Genomic DNA, 18659 nt, shown 5'->3' on the forward strand with positions numbered 1-18659 from the left:
CCTTCGTTGAAATGCGACTGTTGCAGTCGGTATCAAACTTGCAGCCTTCAGACCAGTAGCGAAGCACCATACATACACATGGTTAGAGGCTTATTACGAAATACTAACACCTTCCCTAATACTCAAACACCTAATGATTGGAACCCGTTGTCCAGTGATAGCATTTCTATGCCTGCTGATCACTTCCTTTTTTTTTTTTTCCATTCTTTATCTGCACAACTTCACTCGTATGATCATGCACAATCGTATAATATGCCTTTTCCCCACACCCGGGCCCCTTCTCTCTGTGTGTGTCATCGTACACAGCATTTTTTCCTAGGTGTTTTTCCTTTGCAATACTTCTTTCATGTAAAAATTCTGCCCCTAATACTATTGTACAAAATTTTTTTAAAAGCGAGGCTGTTTAAGTTAATCACAATGTGTCCAACCGTATCTGAAAAACAGGAAAGTGCCACAGAAACAGGGCAAATCTCATCACTTGCCATTGGTCCACTAAATATAAAAAAGACAGCAGTTTGCCCAGCAAACAGGTATGTCCCGGAGAAATTTGTTGTGCGGCCTATATCAGAAAACTGTCATAATCTCAAATGGGCTACAAAAGTGGGTCAATCTTATTACTCATCACTGGTCGACTAAAAAAGAAGTCCAACACTGGGAAACGGGAAAGGCGACTGCGGGAGGACTTTGAATGATAGAAGACCTGCGAAAAAAAAAAAAAAAAACATGGCATATCCAAGAAGCAAATGATGATGAGTGGGTGAAGCTACTGGATTGTTCGGTGTAACAGTCAATCACACGTGACATTGACGACCCACGCATGTAAATGAGTGACAAAGCGGTATAGTTATGTACAATGTTTGCTGTGTTGAGCTGTGAATTTAGTTTTGCCTTCATTAATGCTGCTTTGTGGTATCGTATCTAGCCTGAAGTTGACAAAGACTAGGTCTGGGCATGTTGTTCTGGTGGCTGTTGGTTGTTTCCAGTCATACGAAATGCATCTTAGATCATATAGAGATATCATCTACTGTGCAAATCAGTGATCGCTCGTGATCATCATTGTAATGACATACAGTGGGTGCCTTGAACGTGCTGTGCCGTGATGGCTGAGAGAGAATGCGTTGTCTGAAAGGTGCTTGTTCTTCATTGCCATCAGCATCATCATCAGCGGCAGCTATGGCTCACAATGCCAACGGTGCCAACAGACTAGCCTCAACCTTAAGAAGCTTCACCTATTAAACATTGTGCTCTTAGATCTACGAGAAGTGTTCAAACGCTTGGTTTCAGTGCGAGTTGCTCTCTAGTTTGACATCCACGTTGTGTCTGTGACTGAATGAGAGGTGCAAATGCTTAGTTTTAGTGCAAGCAGTTTCAGTGTCTCAGTTTAAACATTTAAGTTGTGTCTGTGACTGCATGTGGTCTAACTAGAACATTTATGTGCTGAAAAATAATGTAGAAACAACTTAGCATCACCTAACTAAACCTACACCCAGCCAGAAGTCTTCCGAATAATCCAATTTCTCCATTTTAAGGCTTGCGTGGCTACCAAGAGAAACCTTTGCAAGTTTTTTGTATTTCTGTCCATTTTCGTTAGAGTTTTCTTTTTAACGTTTATATCCCTTTCAGCAGCAGTGGCTATGTTTGTGTTCAAAACCTATATGTGCTGGTTGTGGCCAACATTGAGCAAAATACAGTGCTCATTAGACAAATCAAACTATCTGCAGAGTCAATGAGTCATTACTTCACCTCAGTGTGCTCCATATGACTGCAGTCGATCACTTTACTGAAGGCAATAAATGTTTGATAGGTCATTCAAAGGGCAGCATTCTAGAACCAGCATCAAAAGTATTACTCTTCTGGAAATGAATGAAACAAAAACTAATTGCTTTCACATTTGGAGCCTATGATTTATTTTTTTAAATGTCGATATAGAACATGACTGACTGCAGAATAATAAAGTACCATTTAAATACATCTTAATTGTAATTATTAGCTAAAACCCACATAAAACTACCTGTTACCTAATTTTGTTTCTCGGAATGTAATACTGATAGTCTAACAATTTTAGTACACGAATTTTTAAAATAACTACGAAGTTCTCAAATTCCTGTACCACTATTCCTAGGCACTCAAGAACAGTGCATCATAAGTCGTCCCTGAAGGAGATATTTATAACTAGGAGGTAATGTTGTATACCATTGTATCTGCATTGCATTCAGTTCATTTTGATTTCTTATTGTCAACCACTACCCTCTGAAGTGCCTTGACGATAGATGGTATTGTAGCATTGATATTGTAGCATGATGTATATTGTAGCATGATGGTATTGTAGCATTGTAGCAGGCAGGAGCGCGGCACAGGCAGGAGCGCGAGTGAAAGAAGAGAATGAAGTGTTGTTGGTGCTCACGCTCGCTCCGCTTGACAGCTCGTCGGCTTTACCCCTGCGTTCCCCCAATAAAAGTGTCTTCGGCTCTCTGCTAAAGGCGTACTAACAAGTGGTGGAGGTGCTGGATCCATTTCCCATCCTGGAACTCCGCAACCGAACTCTACCTTCGCCGTCAACGATGTCCACCCACATTGCACAGCAGACCATTCCTACATCCCCACCTGCCCGGTGTCCCGAGAGAGCGAGACCCAGTCATCTTCAGCGTCACCGATGTGCAGGACGTCGAGGGCTAGCTCTCTTCGTACGAGAGAGTAAGCGTCAATAATAGGTGGGACAAAAACCACAAACTTGGCCGCGTCCACTTTTGCCTGAAAGGAGCAGCGGAGCCCTGGTTGAACAACCATGAAGCTGAGCTTACCGACTGGGCCACTTTTAAGACCACCTTCGCTGACATGTTTGGCCGACCAACAGTGCGCAAACTCCGCGCAAAACAGCGCTTGCGAGATCGCGCCCAACTGTCTGGAGAGGATTTCACGTCCCTCATCGAGGACGTTGTGGGCCTCTGCCGTCGCTACAACCTCGACATGTCCGAAACAGCCAAGGTCAAACATATGAAGGGCATCGAAGATGACGTTCACATGCTGGTGGCGAAAGGCTCGCAAACAGTTGCGGAAGTTATTGAGCCCTGCCAAAACTACGATGAGTTGCAAAAACAGCACATTCCAACGCAACGCCCTACTTTCAACATGACCACCATGTCACCATTGACAGTTGGTGCAATGCCACCGGAACAGACGGTATTGACGCCGCAAATCCAACAGTTCATCCGAGAGGAAGTGGCTCGCCAGTTGTCTCTTGCACCCTTCCTTCCCAGCAATACTCACAAGCTGACCTCGTCGCTGAGCCAAACCATCGAAGAGCAAGTTTGCGAGGTACTCCCGCCCACGTACCAGCCACCGCCTGTGTCCGCTCCCCTGACTTATGCTGACGTCGCGCGAAGGCCAGCACATGCGCCGTCCAACGTCGTCGACTCTGCCCACCAAACGAACGCCTTTTACGCAACACGCGTACTGGCAGGTTCACATGTTCCCCTTTCCCGCCATCCTTCAAGGCTTCCCAACAATCCTTGGTGTACACCGGATAACAGACCCATCTGCTACTGCCTGAACGGAAAACTGACCATCGCAGTTCCGGAGGCAAAAACTGCGCCACCGTCGAACTCTACAAGGCCTCGTCCTCTACCCACTAACAAAATAACCGTTTTTATTGAAGGTGTCGCCGTTCAAGCACTACCGATACTGGAGCTGCCGTGTCTGTATTGAGTTAAGCAATGTGTTGCAAGTTAAAAAAAGTTACGATTCCGCTTTCTGGCTTCTCCCTGCGTACAGCAACCGCGCATCAAGTAAACCCTTCTATGATGTGCACAGCTCGGCTACTTATTCAGGCAGTTCTGTACGTGGTCGAATTCATCGTTTTTTCATACTGCTCGCATGACGTGATATTAGGCTGGAGCTTCCTTTCCACACATCATGCCATTGTTGATTGCACCCAGGCCGAACTAGAATTATCATCACTCGCCGACGAGGATTCTAACAAGCCTTCTATTTCTTATGTTGTCGTCGCCGCAGACACGGATATCCCGCCTATGTCTTCGGTAATTATCCGATCTCCTGCTACCATGCTGCTTTTTCGAACATCATCTTCATGCCGTCTGAAGACTTCACTTCTCGAGAAAACGTTCTTCTACCTTTAGCTCTTCTGATGGTCGACAACACTTCCTCAACCATTTACGCCACGAATCTCCTTTTAGTGCCAGCCAGATTATTCGGTGGTGGCGAATGCATCGCTCGTTTTGAGGGCATTGATTTTGTTTGCGCCAGTCAACTGCTAGATTGTGCAACAAGCCTTCCGATCGCCAGTGTTACTCCCGCTTCCACGTCCACCACCTCTTCTCTAGACGCCTTCCTTCCATCGATTGATTCGGACCTTCCTGTTGTCCAACGGACCCAACTCTTGACACTTCTCGACCGCTTCCAGACTTCTTTCGACTTCAAGCAAACCAATTTGGTCCGACCATCTGCAATTGTTCATCGTATAGACACCGGCACTCACGCACCATTGTGTCAGTGTCCATACCTGGTCTCTCACGCTGAACGCCAAGTTATTGATGATCAAGTGTCTGATATGCTCAATCGTGGCATCATACAGCCGTCCAACAGTCTGTGGGCTTCCCCAGTGATACTGGTCAAAAAGAAGGACGGGAGCATCCGATTCTGTGTTGATTACAGGCGCCTTAACAAGATCACGTGCAAAGATGTTTATCTGCTCCCCAGAATTGATGACGCTATCGACTGTTTGCAAGGAGCAGAGTTCTTTTTCTCGCCAAATCTTTGATCAGGATACTGGCACGTACCCATGAATAAATCTGAGCGCGCCAAGATTGAGTTTGTAACTCCGAACGGCTTGTACGAGTGTAACGTGATGCCATTCGGTCTTTGCAACGCCCCTGCTAACTTCCGAGCGTCTGATGGACAACATACTTCGATGCCTCAAATGGCAGACATGGCTTTGCTATCTGGACGACATCGCTGTATTTTCAAAAGACTTTGATACCCATCTTATGCGCCTCACAAGTGTTTTAGAATGCCTCACACATGCTGGGCTCTAACTAAATTTGAAAAAGCGCCATTTTGCCACCCAGAAGCTCACCATCTTAGGGCATGTTTTCAGCAACGATGGTATTCTACATGACACTGCAAAACTTCGTGCCATCGCCCAGTTTCGTAAGCCATCGACACTAAAGGAACTCTGGAGCTTTATCGGCTTATGTTCATACTTTCGTCGATTCGTCCGTAATTTTCCATCCGTAATAGCCCCTTTAACACGGCTACTTTCTGACAGTGACGGAATTTCGGCGTGGTCTTCTGCTTGTGATGACGCATTTGCAAAAGTACGTCATTTGCTGACATCTTCACCGATTCTCCGTCACTTTGACCCAGATGCCCCTACCGAAATCCACACCGACTAGTGGAGTCGGCCTTGGCGCTGTTCTTGCTCAACGCAAGTCTTGCTTCAACGAGTACATGGTTTCTTATGTCAATCGCACTCTTACTAGGGCTGAAGAGAATTATTCGGTCACAGAAAAGGAATGTCTGGCCATTGTTTGGGCAACCACAAAAGTTCGACCCTACGTCTATGGCCGTTCATTTGATGTCGTGACTGATCACTACGCCCTCTGCTGGTTATCGTGGCAGACGGCCAGACCCGTCTGGCCGTCTGGCTCGCTGGGCATTGCGTCTCCAAGACTATGATATCCATGTCGTCTACAGGTCGGGCCGCAGACATTCAGATGCCAACGCTCTTTCCCGCTCTCCACTTCCCCATGAACATGGAAGTGCATCTGTTTCCAGTCTCGATGCTGCGGCACCTTCACTCACCGACATGCCCTCCGAGCAGCGCCAATATGCTTGGATTGTCTCAATGATAGAGGTACTGTCTCAGCCGCCCGAAGGTGCCGCCTATCGTTCACTACGACGTACAGCTCGACATTTAGCCATCCACGATGGACTGCTGTACCGTCGCAACTACCTTTCCGACAGCCGCAAGTGGTAGCTTGTGATTCCTCATCACCTACGTGCTGCCATTTGCGACTCCTTTCACGCGGATTCTCAATGCGGCCACGCCGGTGTGATAAAAAGGTATGCTCGCCTCCGGCTGCGGTACTATTGGTGCGGAATGCACCGATTTGTCCGTCAGTACGTACGTTCGTGTTCTAAATGTCAATGCCGAAAAAGCCCACCGAACATAGCCAATGGACAACTGCAGCTGTTGCCTTGCCCATTCCGACCTTTTGACCGCATCAGAATCGAGTTGTACGGTCCCCATCCCTACACTCCTGATGGGAACAGCTGGGTGGTTGTCACTATCGATCACTTGACACCCTATGCTGAAACTGCTGCACTGCCAGAGGCCACATCACGGGAAGTTAGTTTGTTTATCCTTCACAATCTTGTTCTTCGCCAAGGTGGGCCTCATGAGCTACTCAGCGACTGCGAACGTACGTTTCTTTCCGAATCCGAACAAGCCCTTTTTCGTGAATGCAACGTTGTGCATCGAACAACCAGCGCGTACCATCCACAAACGAATGGAATGACCGAACGGTTTAACTGCACACTGGGTGACATGCTGTCTATGTACATGTCCTCTGACCACACCAACTGGGACCGCATACTCCCCTTTGTTACTTACGCTTACAATAGCGCTGCTCAGTCTATGACAGGATTCTCTCCGTTCTTCCTCCTCTACAGGCGGGAACCTTTCTCATTCATGGACATCATTCTCTTGTACCGTGCGGATGCTTCAGAATCCACAACTCTATCCAAAGTTGCCACCTATGCGGAAGATTGCAGGCAACTCGCACGTTCCTTAACCACACAAGATTAGGCGTACCATAAGGACCGTCACGATGAAAACCTGCCTCCCCAGTCATATTTGCCTGGCACGTTGGTACGGCTTCACGTTCCCTCATCTGCTCCTGGTCTTTCCACCAAGCTACTGCCACAGTACGAAGGCCCCTACAGAGTCCTACGTCAGTCCTCACCGGTTAACTATATTGTTGGGCCGGTTCAACCATCGGCAGACCGACGTCGTCGCGGTCGCAAGACTGTTCATGTCGATCGATTGAAACCGCACTACGACCCACCCATCCTACCCGGTCGATAGATCGCCAGGATGGCTCCTTTTCTGGGGGGGGGGGGGGAGTGATTTGTAGCATTGGTATATGGCACAGGCAGGAGCGCCAGTGAAAGAAGAGAATGAAGAATGTTGTTGCTGCTGGCGCTCGCTCCGCTTGACAGCTCGTCGGCTTTACCTCTGCGTTTCCCCCAATAAAAGTGTTTTCGGCTCGCTGCAAAATGCGTACTTACAGTATAAATATAAAAAAAGGGTAAAACTTTTGAAAATAGGTGAAGCCCAAGAGGTTTACATGCAGACATGCCTAAGCAAACCTACTTTGCATTGTCCATTCTTAACAGTAGCTGTGTGTATAAAACTGGTTCAAGCAAAATGGCCAACAAACGTCAAGCTAAATCGATTGAACCCTTTATATGGGTGTGAGCTATATATATATATATATCTGATTCGGCAACTATTGTTGCATGCAGAAATGACACTGCAATGGCACACTAGCACTTTTAGATACTGTATCGACACTCTCGACGCATTTTCACTGTCACCCTCTTGTCCCTTATGAAATTCCAAATGATAATATTACCCCACACCCACAGGCCGGACAACTCACCCGTGAGTCGACTCACTTAGAGCCGGCCGTGAGTTCGCCTCTGGAACATTCTGTTTAGTCTGAGTCCGAGTGAGTCCAAAGCGCAAGATTAATTTATTGAGTAAGTTCTACATTTTTACGCTGACCTATGCCCACACATCATATGTTCTAAGTGCGAATATAAGCGTGCGAGCACTAGGAAAAAACATGGCTGCAGCAGAGATGAAACAAGCTGAGTATCTTAATTGCATGCAGGGCGCATGCGATAACATCGCCTCACATGCGAGGCCTGCTGTTGAAGGCACTTCAAGTAGAGAAAAAACACTTGGCAGGCTGAAAAGCATGAAGGGGCATGGTGAAGGGAAGAGCAATTTGACTGCATCGTCGGATTAACTGCAAACTTTGATCAAAGGGTGCAGTCACGAACGCAGTCTTGACAGAAATCAGTTTACAGCTCATATAGGGGGTAGTAGTTCAGAACTAGCAACAGTATTGATAGTATTGCTTAAACTATCCATAGTGTAAAAAAAACTATAAATAGTACTGCTATCGATAAACAATAAATATTATTGGCTGTGCAATTAATAGTACAATCAGAGGTTTCGCTTCCTATAGAATATAATCAACACTGAATAATTATGCCATTGTAGGGCAACAATATTGCCAAATCATTTGTGATAGCCTGCTATCAGCAGTACTCACTTCGCTTAACTTATGAGCAATCTTTTAGCAAAAGAATTAAACTATTGCTGCAGTAAAAAGACAAAATAAGTCCATAAATATATTATTATCCATAAAAAATTCATATCCAAGTTACACCTTAAAATTAAAAACACTCCTTGTGTTATTGTTGCTTTGTAATCACGATATGTCACTGAAGTTTGAAACCGCACAGTTCTGCTGTATGTAATGGCTTCCTTTCTGCTAAAGCTGAGAAGTTCAGCTTAATTATCACATGTCAGCCAATAACTTTGCTGAAGCAACGTAAGCATGTGGACTCTCTGGACATTCAGCCTGTTTCTCCAATTCCACCATACAGTACCCCACACATGGGGTATCATGTTTATGCAGCAATAAGTTTGCTTGGTTGATTTTATACCATCACTGGTACTACGAAACTTACTAGCAACAGCACTATCGCTAGTTTTTTCTACCATCGATGGTTCAATGCTGACTAAGCGAATGATAGCGTCAATACTACCATCGAGAGTTCTGCATCACTAATAGGCAATATGCACTGAGCATTGACCCACAAGGTAGCAACACCATCGCTGCACTATTTTGAAGGCCTGTTCGTACGAGCCACCCTGCTGTTGTGTGCCGGAGGGGTTCATGTGCATGCAGCGAGATATTGCGTCTGTGGCGAGTACGCAGACTTGCAAAATATTGACCCCTCCTCTAGCGCTCACTGATGTCAAGTGCATACCCCCTATATTCTTGTAAATGCCACGCTCTCAGGCAGCACGAGAATACTTCATGAAAATGCTTCGCTTCCTAAAGTTGGCTGTACTGCCTTATGCCAGCAGTTTGTTGAGTTACGAGAGAATAAATCTAAAAGAGCTTAACTTCATGTAAGGTTCAAATTTGTGCTACTGCATTCATTGCTTCATTCTCATAGTGAAATTGATGCATTTTAAAAAATCAGAGTGTTGCCATGAGATTGTGTTTACCATTGCAACAATTCCCAAACAATGCTTTTCACAAATATGATGGGCTCTTTGCAGGCAGGAATTCATTTTGCCAAATTGAACCAAATAGGTTTCTCCAATAATTAAAAAGATAATGATTTTAGTTAATGTAGATTCCTACCATTACAAAAAATTTTCAGAGTAACTTTTTGAAACACCCTATACATTCTATGGTGGCGATATTTGATAGCACATTGGCTCTTATGTCACACACACACACACACGTCTATGTGTCCTCATAGTGGTTTGCACCGCAATACATTTGTGTCTGTCTGGTTTACCTCTGTTGCAATTATTCTGCATGGATTTTTGAGAAAATGCAAAAAAAAGGGGGGGTCAGAAGGCGGAGGCATGATCTGACATGGGGCATCGTTATCTTCCACAGCTCCTTCGGATGATTCAAGAGTGAGGTCGGTGAAAGTGAGCTGGGATCAGTGTTTGGAGCAATCAGCGATATTTATTATCTCGTCTTAGGAGCTTGGAAAAATATATCTGTAGCAACTTTAGGGAACAAGAAGACATTTTAATTGGCTTAGAATGCACATAACACTGGAACAGATTTTGTATAAAGCTTTTCAGAAGTTGCCAGGTATGAACGACACTAGCTTTTTGCAAACCATGCAATCTATCTTACCGAAGTAAGAACATGAAATATTTGAAAAAAGTTCTGCAAACAGTTCACTTCATAAAAATTTGAAAAAAAAAAATAAAATAAAAAGAGAGATGAGCGTTTCACGCAAAGCATGTGTTGCCTTAACTGCCAAAGTTCACGGATTGCTCAGTGCTACTGTAATAAACAAGTCTGCTTTTTTTTTCTACTAATGTTTATAATTATTGTCCCAACCACCACTTCACAATGAGTGTGCATGCAGTGGAGTTAATAAAAAAAGCCGACAAGATTTAAATACTAGCACATTTATTTTTTATGTATATTGTGCTAGCCACTATACACTTATGAGTTCTTTTTACAAAATGGAAGTGATTGACTTCTTGCTTCTATCATGCTGTGTCCATGGCTTGAGATTCCACATCTCCATTCTCTTCATCTGCAAGACAAAAGTGCAGGATAAACCCAGCAATGGATGTGAACAAAGGTGTTTTGGAACAGCACTGGGAGCAATATTCCTGCGACTTTGGAGCAGGAATTGTGTTTTGGGGTTTTGGGGGCTGTTTTATAATGCTAAGTTTGAGTGAACTACAGGCAGATTAAGAACTGGTACAGTAAAACCTCACTAATTCAAAATACTATATTTACTCGCAAAATTTTTTGCACCCATTATATTTTGCCAGCTTTACGATATATATATATATATATTGTGAGCGCAGTCACCGACTCTTCTTTATCAATTAGATGTGTCATCATCATTTGTATAATTTCCTCATCTGTAGATATCATCATCAGTGTGTGCCAGCTCGAGCTGGCCTCGAATAAAGCTCTTCCTCATAAGTGGTGGACAGTGCTTCTCGATCCCCAAGTCCTTTCGCACGTCACCACTGGAGCTCCGCTCGGGTCGTCTTCTACTACCACCTGTCATGGCAGTGCAAGACAATCCTGGTCCATCTAACACCACCAGCCCAGTGCAGCCTCCGCCGTCGACACTGGCCATCCACAGCTATCAGCGTGATCCGCCAGTATTCTCGGGTCTCAAAGGGGATGATATTGAAGAATGGCTACACACCTACGACTTCGTCAGCGAATTGAACAGGTGGGATACTCTACACAAGTTGCGTACGGTCCCTTTCTCCCTAACTGATGTTGCCAAAACCAGGTTTTGGAACCACCTCTAAGATCTTCCCGACTGGGACACGTTCGCACGGCAGCTCCGTCAGATTTTCGGTTCCCCCAGTGTTCGCGCTGAAGTGGCAACGAAGAAACTTGCTGAACGCATTCAGCTGGCGGGTGAATCATACACCTCGTACATTGCGGATGTTCTTGCCTTGTGCAAGCGTGTAAATTCAGCTATGCCTCAAAGCAACCAAATATGCCATATTATCAAAGGCATAAATACCGTCGCATTCAATGCCCTCGCGTCACAAAACCCTACCACGACTCAAGATGTCATCACCATCTGCCAGAGACTAAAAGAACTTCAGTCTCTTCGTCTTTGCCATAATGCCTCGGACATTCGTCTTCCTGCGGCCCTCGACATCCGTGCCCTGGTTCGCGACATCGTTCGTGAGGAGCTTCGTGGACGCTGCTCTTCCTGCGCCCCACAGTCTACTTTAGCCTCAGCTCCAACCAACTTGCGGGACATCATTAGGCAAGAGATTGCATCTGCGTCATTTCACCTTGTTCCGCCGAATCCGGACCTCGTCAGGTGCCAACGTACGCAGAAGTTGCGGCGCTCTCAGCACCCACCACTATCCCAGAGGCTACACCAGGTGGCCATGTACCTGTGGCGTCAGTGTCTCTACCGATGCGCCCACAGCCACATTACGCCATGCCGCGTCCTCAACGCCCAATCTGTTATTATTGCGGCTATAGGGGTCATATATCTCTCTTTTGCCGAAGGTGTCAACAGGACGAGCAACGTGGCTATGCTCCAGAGAAACCCGGACGCTTCAGTCCACTCACGAACTACCAGCGCACGCCTCACCGTTCTTCTTTTCAGCGTTCCCCCTCTCCACCTTACAGTAGTGGTCTGCCTGTGAACTCCCATCAGTCTCGCCGCCGCTCACCATCTCCCAATCGCTGTTCCATGTCGCCTCTGCGACCCGCCTCCAATGTTCTGAATGCCCACTCAGAAAACTCCCCAATGTAGTTTTAGGAGGGGAAACTGCATCCACCGGACAGCCAGCAATTCCTCCAGACAGACCATCGAACTTGTTAACAGTGTTAGTAGAAGGTATACGCATCGAAGCTCTAGTGGATACTGGCGCTGCTATTTCTATTATTCGCTCTGACCTTTGCTCCCGTCTCCGTAAAGTAACAACACCTTACTCGGGCCCGTCTCTCCGTGCTGCGACGAACACCATTTGTGGCCCATTCGCCCAGTGTACAGTTCGTGTTTTCATAGACAATATTTGTTATCACATTGCTGTTGCAGTTCTCCATGAGTGCACCCATGAACTCATTTTAGGGTGGGATTTTCTGTCGTCTACACCCGCTTCTATATCTTGTCGTCAGCGCCTCATCCACCTCAATCCCACCGACTCTTCTGTATCGGAACCCGAAGAGCGCATTCGTCTCGTCACCACTTCAGATTATGTTCTTTGGCTATCCCGAGAAGAAGTAATTAGCGTTGATTGGATCAAAATTGTGGATGGCGATGTGCTTCTACTATCTTATGGCCACACGGTACATCGAGGCATTCTGATCATTCCAGGCCTCGTTCGTTTTTCTGAAGGGTCTGCTTTTATTACTGCGTTAAATCAGACCCCCGAACCCTTATTGTTGCCCTGTGGATCAACAGTCACATGCGCTATTGACCCGCATCCCGTTGCAATTGTTGCCCTTCCAAGTCAAGAAGACCTACCAGAGCCAAACACGCCACCACTCAGCTCTCCCACTCCTCTATCGATGACGAGAAGCCCTGATCTGACAGCGGCCCAGAGTGAAGAATTGCTGAATTTATTGAACAGACATCGCCCTTTGTTTGACGTTTATTCTGCTGTCCTTGGTATGACAACTTCTGCGACTCACCAAATTCAGACTGACGGCTCCCAAACATATTCACCGGCGCCCATACCACCTGTCTCTCGCAGAAGGGAAGATAATTGAGGAAAACGTGTCAGACATGCTTCGACGGAATATCATACGTCCTTCCTTATTTCCATGGTCTTTGCCAGTTGTGTTGGTGCGAAAGAAAGATGGAACAGTACGTTTTTGCGTTGATTACCGGGCACTGAACGAAATAATGCGCAAAGATGTTTACCCTCTCCCACGAATTAATGACGCACTAGATTCATTGCATGGCGCAGAGTATTTTTCCAGCCTTGACCTGCGATCGGGCTACTGGCAAATACCAGTGTCCGAATCTGACAAAGAGAAGACGGCTTTTACCACCCCAGATGGGCTACATGAATTTAACGTAATGCCTTTCGGACTTTGTAATGCGCCTGCTACCTTCGAACGTATGATCGACAGCGTACTGCGTGGCCTGAAGTGGAAAACCTGCTTATGCTACCTAGACGACATAGTAGTGTTTTCGTCTACCTTTTCGCAACATCTACAAGGTCTCGAAGAAGTATTAGATTGCCTTGCAAAAGCTGGTTTACAGCTGAATACGAAAAAATGCACCTTCGCAAGCAAGACGATCAAGGTTCTAGGGCACTTAGTCAGCAAAGACGGTATTCGACCGGATCCTGAAAAGCTTGCCGCCGTCCTCGAGTTTCCCCGTCCGTTGCGTCAAAAAGACCTGCGCAGTTTTCTCGGCTTGGCATCCTACTTTCAGCGCTTCATACGTGATTTCTCAAGGCTTGCCTCTCCGCTCCATCAACTGCTCGTAAGTAGCACGGTATTCGTCTGGTCTGAAGACTGTGAAAAGGCTTTCCTGGCGTTGAAGCAAGCCCTGACATCCGACCCGGTACTATGTCATTTCGATCCAGGTGCACCCACGATTCTTCACACTGACGCCAGTGGTCATGGTCTCGGTGCCGTTCTACTGCAGCGTGACAAGACCGCACGCGAACGTGTCATCGCTTACGCCAGTCGTGCTTTGACTGCTGCGAAAAAAATTATACAATAACCGAACAAGAGTGCCTTGCTGTTGTATGGGCGGTACAAAATTTTGGTCCATACCTCCACGGCCGCCACTTCACAGTCGTCACCGACCACAACGCATTGTGCTGGCTTTCGTCGCTAAAGAACTTATCGGGTCGTCTTGACCGCTGGGTGCTTCGTTTACAAGAGCACAACTTTGATGTCGGCTACAGGTCCGGTAAGAAGCACCAAGATGCTGATGCTCTCTCTCGCAGCCCTCTACCCAATTGTAATAGCCCACCGTCACCAATTTCCACCGCAGCATTACCCATCACAGGCCTCAGTTGGCTAAGATCCGGCCGCCCTTCTACCCTTGTGTTGCATCAACGCGTTGACCCTTACTGCCGCTCCATAATAGCACGCTTAGAAGGCACATCCACTCCTCCGAACGCCCGACTTCGCCAACAACTGAAACAATTCAAGCTTCACGATGGTGTTTTACATCGCTATATTTACCACGTTGAAGAAAACAAATGGGTCCCCGTAACACCACATCGTCTACAACGTCAGGTTCTTGAGACATTCCACGATGATCCTGCTGCTGGGCACCTCGGCTATCACAAAACGTACGACAAAACGCTGGTACAGCCACTGAGGTAGCTGATTTTTTTCTGAGTAACATATTTTTACGCCATGGAGCTCCACGTGTTCTGCTAAGATACTGCGGCAAGGCCTTTCTTTCCTCTATCGTTGCTGAGGTTCTACGAGCCACCAACACCATCCACAAAACAACTTCTACTTATCATCTTCAAACAAATGGCTTGACGGAACGCTTTCATCGTACCCTCTCGGACATGATTGCCACGTACGTTAACCCTGACCACACGAACTGGGACGCCATTTTGCCATTCGTAACGTTCGCCTACAATACAGCTACGCAACGCACTACCGGCTTTTCTCCCTATTTTCTGGTCCATGGCCGCTCTCCAAGTGTAACTCTGGACGTCTCCTTCCTTTCGGCTCCTGCTATCTCAGCAAGCCCTTTATCCACACAATTTTTGTCTCGCCTCGAGCACTGCAGTCATCTAGCCCGAATCAATACCGGCATCTCTCAGGAAGCTCCCGAGTCTCGCTACGACTCAGCTCACCGTGCTGTCACCTTTTCCCCAGGAGAAGAAGTTCTTCTGTGGACTCTCGTGCGTGTGCCCGGCTTATGTGAAAAATTCCTCAGTCGTTTTATAGGACCTTATACGGTGATTGAACAAACGTCCCCTGTTAATTATCATATCTCACCACTTAACGCTCCCTCCGACCACCATTGCCGTGGGACAGAAATTTTGTACGTTTCTCGGCTGAAACTGTATACCCGATGCAATTCCTAATATTGTCTCTCGCGCAGCCAGGAGGCCGCTTCCAGCGTGACGGGGAATTAGTGTGAGTGCAGTCACCGACTTCTTTATCAATTGGACATGTCATCATCATTTGTTTAATTTTCTCATCTGTGGACATCATCATCAGTGTGTGCCAGCTCGAGCTCGCCTCGAATAAAGCTCTTCCTCATAATATATATACTTGCATAATTTGTGCTCCTCAACCTGCCCGAGTCAACTTCCCGGTGTGCGCCCGAAGAGACTTGGGCCCTTTGGATTATTCTGACGGGCGCATGCCCCACCAATCAGGTGAGCGCAGTCAAACGAGCCATGTGCGAAGTCCCTTCTTCTGAAGACTTAGCCCGAACTGGGTTCCTAAAATAACGTGCACGAACACACCAACCTGCAGACGGGTCGCCAGAACTGCTCAAGCGTTTGCCCCCCCCCCCCCCCCCATCTCTCCATTTCTACCACACTGAAAATGCACGCTCGCGTCAAGGAACGAACAACTTTTGGCACCAGAGACATGCGAAGGCCTGTTGCGCTAACGGTTTCCCTCGTCTGCGCTGACACGCACACTTGGTTGATTTCGGAAGTTTAGGTTTCGCCATCCATCCGTCGCGTTTTTACTGTTCTCTTGCGATGGGCTACAGTAGTTATATATATTCATGCTCGCTGTTGCAAAGTTTGTCAAAGAAAACAGGAATCGTGCTACCGCCAAGCACTTCAGAGTGAAGTTCTTCAACATGTAACGATCGATGCGATCGGTATGGGAGAAAGCAGAAGAGCGCTCACTTGCTAATACAAGTTTCCTGCCGCTAAAAAAGGCCTTTTCAAATATGTGCAAATGCTTAGGACCTTCGGTATCGCTGTGTCACAGGGCCTAGTTTCTTGCAGCATTGTCCCAGCAAATGGGACATTCGAACACGTTGGACAGAACCAAGGGCGATGCGCTTTGGGAGGGCGGTGGCAGCGGCCGCGACGATGATTCTCATTCGTACATTTCGATCGGCGATTTTGACTAGACCACCCATGACCAGATCTGACAGGTTAAAGTAGCACTAACTCTGTTAAATAAACAAGTACACTTTGTTTGTGCTCCAATTAATTTGATTTTCTTTAATGTATATAATGCACATGATAGGACTATTGCACATGATTTCGTATCTGTTCACGAAATTACCACATAATCTGTCCACTCCTTTCTCAGAGCCCCAAAATCGCGAAAAGAAGTGCACAAATTGTGCGAGTAGACACGGTATGTAATTCCACCGTCCCGTAATTTGCAATGCAAGTCTGAGCGGAGGATAACTTGAAGTGGAGGACAGCACGACGGTGCCATGTCGATTATCCATCGCGATTTTGCCGCAAATCCGCAGAAACGACGGCCCTTAGGAGCAACAGGACAGTGCGGTGTCTTTCTAATAATGAGTGGCAGCTGAAGTACCCCAGTCTCGCTGCTTTCAGCGTGTGCATGCACTTGCACACACATAAACACACACACAAAACAATCTGTTGGTCACCTAAAATGTGCGCCTGCAAAAAACAAAACGAGCTTCACTGCAACACTGCGGTGATGCGTGAGCAGCACGTCGCGTGCTTCTTCTAATGTCATTGCGCCATGATTTACCCATAATTTTTGCGACTATCAAGAACTAATGAAATACAGTCCGACGGAATTCGCGGTGTATGCAGGTCTTCAATTAGTTGTTGCTCGAGCAATTTGTGGACTTGCCTCGCTGGCGGAGTTTTTGCCTGCAAGGCCTACTTTGAAAACTAAGTCCAAAAACTTCGATGAGCATGTTTTCCAGAACACACTGCGAATTTTTTCCCGCTGGCCATTATTAAGTTAATTATTTTACTGGAAAAAATGGGCGAGTGGTCGCATCTCGACTCACAGGCTCTGCAAGGAGCAGGCTGATGACATGCTGCTCGCGTGTCAACAGTATGTTGCAGAGAAACATGTCTTGTGTCCCGCAAGGGCGCATTTCAATTGATCATGAAAGTGTTTCTTTTTTTTTTTTTTTGTAGCACAAGCCAGACCCGCCATTCCCCCATGTTGGTGACCAAATTGGGGCCAGGTACCGCTGGAAAACATGACCCTTGGAGCTGCAAACTAGCGGGCACAGCAAAAGACCACCCCTGATTACTTTGAATAATGCAAAGTTCCTTGCATTCCACTTTTTGTAGGTAGCATTAATTCGAAAACACAATAAATTCAAAGATTTCTGACAGTCTCACTGACTTTGAATAAAAAATGTGCAATATGTTGACACATGCATGCTCATCCTAAACTCTCATGTCAAACTCTCAGTATATGAGGTTTTGTTCAAATTAATTTAGCGCAGCAGCAGACAAGTCATGCAGTGGTGGTATATGAAAGTAAAACATTTTGAAAAGATAATCAAGGTCACTACCATAGCGGTAGCTCGTGAGTCTTCTTTCTTTTGACCATCATAGACCACCACTAGTACAGTACAGTATCAGAAAATGGAGATATCTTAAACGAAATTGCTGCTTTAGTGGAACAACTGCTGCAAGCATAATTAGCTTCGTACTTGTATTTCACACCCTCACTTATCTCTCAGTTAATGAAATTCCTGTTAAACGTAGCAGATTTTTTTTGGTAACCTCAGGTTCCGTTTAGAAAGAGTCTATGTAGACAATATTCAATTTGAATAAGCAAACTTTTTTTTTAGTGTACTTGAACAATACAGTACAACTGCAAAAGTTGTGGATGACAGTAAAAACTAACGGATGCCAGTATATGAAACAACCTAAGCCCTATCGTGTCTGTGTCTTTCCTTTCAAAAAAGGGAATGACTTCTAAATGATTCGATACACTATTTTGCAGTGAGTGCATGCCCAATGCAGAGATAGGTAAAAAGATCACTGGCCTGGCATCACGTATAAACTGCATCATTTAGTGCACTGTCTATTTTAAGCACACGTGAACTGATACAGGGCCCGGTGCACGGTTTGCAAAGAAAACAGTTGGCAGTCATCCTCAACTAATTGATCAGGGCTGTAGTTTCATCGAAGAAGGCAGGATTGCAGTTAACCACACAAGGGCAAGCAAGAAACGGTTTTTCTTTTAAACAACAGGAAGTGCCGTTCTGACTTTAGAATGTGGTGTCTCTCCATTCGTTTTTTTTTTTTAGTAGTTTATAGGCTACCTATGCCAGCTGCTTACGCAGAAGCTTCTGCAACACCAAGTGGCCTTCCTCCACGTACGTTTTCTGTAGGCTTGAGTGAATAGTGAAGTTCATGTTCGAGGTGGGCCGTGATTTTGTTCGAA

The 18659-nt window shown here is 46.1% G+C and overlaps 2 protein-coding genes across 3 annotated transcripts in view; one reads left to right on the plus strand and one right to left on the minus strand.

The window, feature by feature from the left end:
• The window catches only part of LOC142818038 (uncharacterized), a 38051-nt gene extending 20453 nt beyond the window's left edge, over positions 1 to 17598 (plus strand). The window contains exon 3 of the mRNA XM_075896226.1: positions 17393 to 17598. Within this exon, the coding sequence (XP_075752341.1) occupies positions 17393 to 17427 (35 nt within the window). The 3' untranslated portion in view covers positions 17428 to 17598. The remainder of the gene's footprint in view (positions 1 to 17392) is intronic.
• The window catches only part of thoc7 (THO complex subunit 7), a 34600-nt gene continuing 26189 nt past the window's right edge, over positions 10249 to 18659 (minus strand). For both annotated transcript variants that reach the window (XM_075896225.1, XM_037424903.2), the window contains exon 6: positions 10249 to 10395. In XM_075896225.1, coding sequence (XP_075752340.1) covers positions 10349 to 10395 — 47 coding nt within the window. In that variant the 3' untranslated portion in view covers positions 10249 to 10348. The remainder of the gene's footprint in view (positions 10396 to 18659) is intronic.

The sequence above is a fragment of the Rhipicephalus microplus genome, chromosome 5 (assembly GCF_043290135.1).
Source record: "Rhipicephalus microplus isolate Deutch F79 chromosome 5, USDA_Rmic, whole genome shotgun sequence".
Taxonomy (NCBI): Eukaryota; Metazoa; Arthropoda; class Arachnida; order Ixodida; family Ixodidae; genus Rhipicephalus; species Rhipicephalus microplus.